This window comes from Nuphar pumila, chromosome 15, assembly GCF_984573655.1.
Source record: "Nuphar pumila chromosome 15, dmNupPumi1.hap1.1, whole genome shotgun sequence".
NCBI classification, from domain to species: Eukaryota; Viridiplantae; Streptophyta; class Magnoliopsida; order Nymphaeales; family Nymphaeaceae; genus Nuphar; species Nuphar pumila.
In genome coordinates this window covers 85,431,243-85,437,504 of record NC_143263.1, presented here as the reverse complement: position 1 = coordinate 85,437,504, position 6,262 = coordinate 85,431,243, and the positions used below count along the sequence as shown (strand labels likewise).

At 40.0% G+C, this 6,262-nt stretch overlaps 1 protein-coding gene across 1 annotated transcript; it reads left to right on the top strand.

Moving 5' to 3' along the window:
- Window positions 1–374: 374 nt before the first annotated feature.
- Window positions 375–2,817, top strand: LOC149815846 (AAA-ATPase At3g28580-like). Its single transcript, XM_089989334.1, has 2 exons — window positions 375–817; window positions 1,696–2,817. The coding sequence occupies exons 1-2, from the start codon at window positions 390–392 to the stop codon at window positions 2,753–2,755; spliced, it is 1,488 nt and encodes a 495-aa protein (XP_089845460.1). The 5' UTR covers window positions 375–389; the 3' UTR covers window positions 2,756–2,817.
- The last annotated feature ends 3,445 nt before the right edge of the window (window positions 2,818–6,262 follow it).

The window sequence follows — 6,262 nt, the reverse complement described above, 5'->3', positions numbered from 1 at the left end:
CAATAAAAACTAAGATCCAGATCATACTTGATAAAATAATATTTTTTTATAATTTTTACATTAAAAATTATGGGTCTTAATCGAAACTCGGGTCAAGCCTGAGTCTGGTATACAATTTTACAAACCATGTAATTGGTTCACGGCCACAAACTTGCAGGGAGCAACCGAAAGATTGACAACGTCATTGCTGACGTCATAAGCTTACACATGATCACAACATTATTGGTGACGTCATAAGTTTACACGTGATGCGCCGACCCTAAGTGATGCCGACACACATGAGGATAGATAGCTACTCATAGAAGGGTTGGTGTATAAACATAACAAATAACAAATCAGAAAGTAGAGGAAAGAAGGAGATCTTTAATTTCCAGGATTGAAGCAACACAATGGAGCTTGCTCAGACATGGACCAACTGGGGTTCTGTCCTAGCCTCCTTCATGTTCATAGCTGCCTTTGCCAAAGACTACCTTCCTTTCTCCCCTGGCAAACTCTTGATGAAGGTGTCTCAGAGGCTCTTTGGTTTCCTCTATCCATACGTGGAGATCAGTATCGACGATCTGGTCGCTGACTGGTTCACAAGGAACAGCAAGGTCTTCAACCTTGTCTCCACCTACCTTGCAGCAAACTCCTCCAAGTCGGCCAGGAAACTAAGAGCCAACTTGGACAAAGACACTGAGAACCTCAACTTGAGCATGGATGAGCACCAAGAGATCACAGATGAGTTCCAAGGCATCACTGTCTGGTGGTCATCCCACAAAACTTCTCCTCGTCCCTCTCCCTTCTCTTTCTCTTACGGCCAGTCTGAGGAACGCAGGTACCGTAGTTACAGGAAACTTCTTAAAACTTTTAGAAGGACGAAGCTATATGCTTAGTAAAAAAAATTTTTTTTAAAGGAAGGCATGATTCGTAGGTTCTGTGTGGGAGCCCAATTATTATGGGAGGGAAGATAAGTTAACGAGGGTTTAATTAATGCCACCTACTCCACTGTGGTTTGAGAACTTTGATTTGAGAGTGGAGATTGGCCATTTTTAACTATATCTTCACAAGAATTAGGGATGGCAGTGGACCGGGGGATGACTGCCCCACCCCTCCTCGCCTTCTTTGGTCAGGGGATGAAGGGCATGAAACGGGGATGGAGGCGGGGATGAATGTTAAAATCTATTCCCGTGCGAGGTTGGACTTACGCTTTCCCCCGCCCCGTCTCAATCCCCCACTTTTCTCCACCCCGCCCCTTTCCCAATCCTTTAAGAGATGACTATAGACCTAGGAAAAACGGGCATCGCCCTGTCTCACCCCCGTTTGGACCTGGGATGAAGGACATGAAACGGGAATATTGGAGACATGGGTGGAGGTTAAAATCCATCGCCATGCAGGGATGGAGGCGGAGTTGAAGGTTCAGATTTTGAAAAAGGGGGAGGGGGTGGAGACCTTGTCCCCTGCCCTCCGGTCCACTGCAATCCCTAAGAAGAATGTAGTTGAGAACTCAGTCTCATCACCCATTTTTTTCTGTGCTCAAATCCCTCCTTTCACCAGCTCCTAAACATAGCCTTAATTATGTTGTCATTAAAAAATTATATCTTTTGTCACTTTTCTTCTGTTGTTTTTTACTCGCTTCCCTTTGGCTTCCTAAATGCTTCCAGATTCATAAATTGAAGCATTCCTTAAACACTTCTTACTCTGATAATTATGCAGGTATTATGTGCTCACCTACAACAAGCGTCACAGGGAACTGATCATAAACTCCTACATCAAGCACGTCTTCGATGAGGCTAAAGCCATCGATGTGAAGAACCGGCGGAGGAAGCTCTTCACCAACACACCAAGTAATGATCATTCATTCAGCTCCAAGAAGCGTGGATGGAGTCCTGTTATCTTTAATCACCCTGCCTCATTCGATACGCTAGCGATGGACCACAACAAGAAAGCCGAGATCAAAGAAGATCTCGAATTCTTCAGGAACAGCAAGGATTACTACGCCAAGATCGGGAAACCATGGAAACGTGGTTACTTGCTATATGGTCCCCCCGGAACCGGTAAGTCTACCCTGATTGCAGCCATAGCTAACTATATGGACTATGATGTCTACGACCTCGAGCTAACGGCCGTCAAGAGCAACACTAACTTGAGGAAGCTCTTGATCGAAACAAGCAGTAAGTCGATCATCGTGCTCGAAGATATAGATTGCTCTTTGGATCTTACGGCTGACCGGAAGAAGAAGAAGAAGGCGGGCGACGAGGAGGCGGACGGCGAAAAGGGAAACATTCCGGGAATGGGTTTCCGGGAGAAGGAAGACAGCAATGTGACACTGTCGGGGCTGCTGAACTTCATTGATGGGTTGTGGTCTTCATGCGGTGAGGAGAGGCTGATAATCTTCACTACCAACCACATAGAGAAGTTGGACCCTGCCTTGATCAGGACAGGCAGGATGGACAAGCACATAGAGATGTCTTACTGCACCTTTGAAGGGTTCACTGTTCTTGCCAAGAATTTCCTGGACTTGGATTCACATGATCTCTTTAAAGAAGTTAGGGAGCTCTTTGAGGTTGATGGGGTGGAGGTGACACCTGCTGATGTTGCAGAGAGGCTGATGCCCAGGACCACGCAGGAGAAATCAAGCAAGACTCCTTGTCTCAGGAAGGTGATAGAGTTCATGAAGAAGGCAAAGGAGGACAAGTTGAAGGAGAAGGATGGGGATCCTCAAGAGACCACTGTGGAAGAGAATGGCATCACTGCAAGCGAAGGGAGTGATTAGACCACCGGTTTAGGTTTAGTTCAGGACAGTTCATTGTATTTTTGCTATTTTGCTACAAAAGAGCAAAAACCCTAGTTCATTCTATTTTGCTACAAAATTGTGGGCTGCACATGGGCTGGGCCAGAGCAGCCTAACCAGCTTTTACATGTGTCAGCACCTGGCCCAGCTGATGTAACGAGTATCCTATGAAGTCTTTGAAGAATAATTTTTAAGATTTTTTTAATTTTTTGTGTAATTTTTATCTTTTTTAAATTCAGTTTCAACAAAATCAAACTTAATTAGATCCAACATTGAGCGGGTTTAGATCCAACTAATAATGCTGGTTGAGTCCATTAAAGGCTTGGGACTAAGGACTCACCCCCATTTAATGCATAGGATAAAACGGTTTTAATGTTTTATTCAATATTTTAGTTGAGTAGTACTAGATAGTGGGTGGGCTTTAATTAGAACTTACTCACTTATTTCTTTTTCTATAAATACGAACCCCTTGTAATAGTTTATGATATGAGTTTTTTAATGAGAAAAAAAAATGTTTTTGAAAACTTGTCTACTTTGTTTGTCTTCTTGTGAGAGAGAGATACAGACGCTAAGTGAGAAAGTGAGTGGGTGTGAGATAACTAATTGTGTGCTTGTGCGCTTGAGTTGTATGCCGGATCAACTTTGCCACCATCGAGTGCTATATGTTTCATTTGTGCTTCTTGGCCAGCCCGTGCTGGTGCTAACAAGATGCAGAACTCCTGGTCGATTACCCACCCATCCTTCCATATGCTATCATTCTCGTTGAGCCCATTGGTCGGATTTTGCTGACAAAGGACCACCCTTTGATGTTGTGGGCTCTAATATTGTCCACATCAGGCCCTGACATTTGATATCATAGTGTAGGTTGCTAAACTTCTCAATTCGGCATGATCTATGGCGTGAAGTGAAGATGGAACTGAAACTGCCCTAGTAGTTTGCATTCGACCCCAAAGGTGCTGCATAGATTACGCATTTTTTTGAGACACCATATAAACCTCCTTTAACTAAATACTCTTAATGTACATTCGCAAACGTGTGTCTTGACATTTACAAACAAGTGTTGACATACATATGCAAATGTGTCTCCTTTAACTAAAATCACATAAGGTTTGAAATGTATATCCACAAAAGTCTAACATTGACAAAAGTCTCACATTCACAAGCATTATATGTGGAACTCATGTTAATGCAAGACAAATATAATTAAGATATGAATGTCCTTTGCATGCAAATGTCCTCACACATTCGCAGACACTCGCTCAAAGATTCACGAATATCCTCTATATATATGTACCTTATGATTTTATTTGTGGACATCCTAAACATTTGCATATTCAACATGAGGTTCACAAATATTCTCATGGGTTTGATGTAAATCTCCTCATCCTCGCACGTAACATTTGTGAACCTCTTCATGTGCATTAAATATGATGCTTCATATATATATGAACGCTCAGTTTTGCATTTGAGGACTATTTTTGGATAAAATTAAGGTTTTTGTGGTCCTAATCTATTTCAGCTGACAATCTTTTTTGGTGAATCACCAACATCTTTGTTTTATCTACATTGTGTGCAATATATCATTGGTGACTTTTTAAGTGTCCATCATATCATTAGCGGCGAGATATTCTAGTAAGCACATGTTTTGCTCCTTGTAATGGTTAAATCGGTTATTTTTTGAAATTATGTCATGAATCAATTATTTGTTGAAATATGGGCATAAATCAATTATTTTATGAAACAAGTGCATGGTTCTTAAGTTATCTTTGCATATTCAATGTTCAAATTTTTTTATTTAATTCAATTCAATAACATTGATATTAAATTTGGTTTTTTATATGTTGTTTATCTTGTATTATAAAGATGATTGAGGAATTATTGCATGATTTTAAAGTTATTTTTGTATTTTCAATAGCTTATTCTGTTGTTTTTTGTATTTCAATTTCATGTGATAACCTATTTCAATAGCTTATTTTGTTTGTCCTTTGCTTGCTTGTTTACCTCTATCATTGAATTTGTTTGTGTAGAAAATTACTCATTTATTATAAAATTAACAAGCGAAGAGATTGTCATGGAGATAATAATACATACACCAACACCTACTGATGGAACAAAACAACAAATAGAATACCCATTGGTTGATCTGTCCTACTATAAAGTATGAAAGAGACTTGGCACATGGATTGAAAGAAAACCTGCTCTGTGACCAAGAGCATGGGTGTCCAACATATTTCATAAAAAATGCAGCATTAGTAAGATGTGGCCGAGATTGCTGCATTCAAATGAGAAGCATAAAACATGTTCATTGTCATTAAGAAAACTTTTGCTGTAAAAAAAAAGTTGAAGTAGTAGTGTCCAGAATAATGTCTCACATCTAGGAAGCATCTAATGAGGGGATGTTAGTGAGTAGTGAATAGTGAAGTGTAAGGAGCCATTAACTTCGGAGTCTTTAGTAGTTGCTAACCTGCAGGCTCGGTTGGAGGAAGTAGGTTATACAACATATCTAGAGGATTTAGATTGCGATTTGCTGCGAATCAGGTTGGAAAAGAAATATAACAGAGCCAAATCACACAAGCCAAGCTCACACTAAGCTTGAAATAGACTTACAGGGACCTAATCATCAATTTTGGATTTTTAGCACTTTTCAAAATTTATTTTGATCAAGTTTAAAGCCATTTTGCTCCAAAATTTAGTTTTTGAGCATCTAGATAATATTGTTGAATTTTGAGATTTTTTGTATCATGAAATTTCAACTTTTGGGTTCTTATGGATTTCTTGCCAGGTCTGAATTTAGGTCCAGTAGCCCGTTAGGATCCGTTTAGTCTACTGGAGGGTGTATGGGTCTGACAGAGTAGATTATTTTTATTTTATTTCTAAAAATGTTTATCAGGACTATGATTGGACCCATTGGGTGGCCCAACTCTGTTTTTGGATCCAAAACCTGATTGGGTCAATTTCTAGTTGTTAGACCCAAATAAACTCCATTGGGGGGACCTGGGCGGCATTTCTTAGTCCCAAAAAGAAAAAGATTTTGCATCCTCCCTCTCCCTTCATATATAAGCAAATTGTGAACAACGTAAATAGGGTCTTCTTCTTTAACATTTGCTGATTGCTGAAATTGCCTATTGAGATTTGATCATGTGGTGGTGCATTGCTCCTTCTGATTTGCCTCGTTGAAAAGTCACTCTGTGCATGGACTATCCATGGAAAGATGATTGAACGTTGAACAACTACTGGTCCATTCAAGTGTTGTGTTAGAGTTAAGGAGTGTGAAGGTTACTTGGTCAACAACATCATCGTTGAAGCTAAGGACATGTTCTTCTTTGCCCACATTTTTGTTGAGAACTACTTGTTTATCATGAACTGTTATGCTAGTTAGCGTCTATGTTGATTCAGTCTTGTTAATTGAACGAGTTGAATATGATTTTCATATTGTCAATCTAAACTGTTAGTAGTGTTGTTTAGTACAGGCTTTGTTGAATCATGAAT

Bases quoted from the DNA above. Each gene is read 5' to 3' on its own strand.
- LOC149815846 (XM_089989334.1), top strand. From the start codon at position 390: ATGGAGCTTGCTCAGACATGGACCAACTGGGGTTCTGTCCTAGCCTCC. The intron at 818-1,695 runs GTACCGTAGTTA...ATAATTATGCAG, and splicing joins GGCCAGTCTGAGGAACGCAG to GTATTATGTGCTCACCTACA.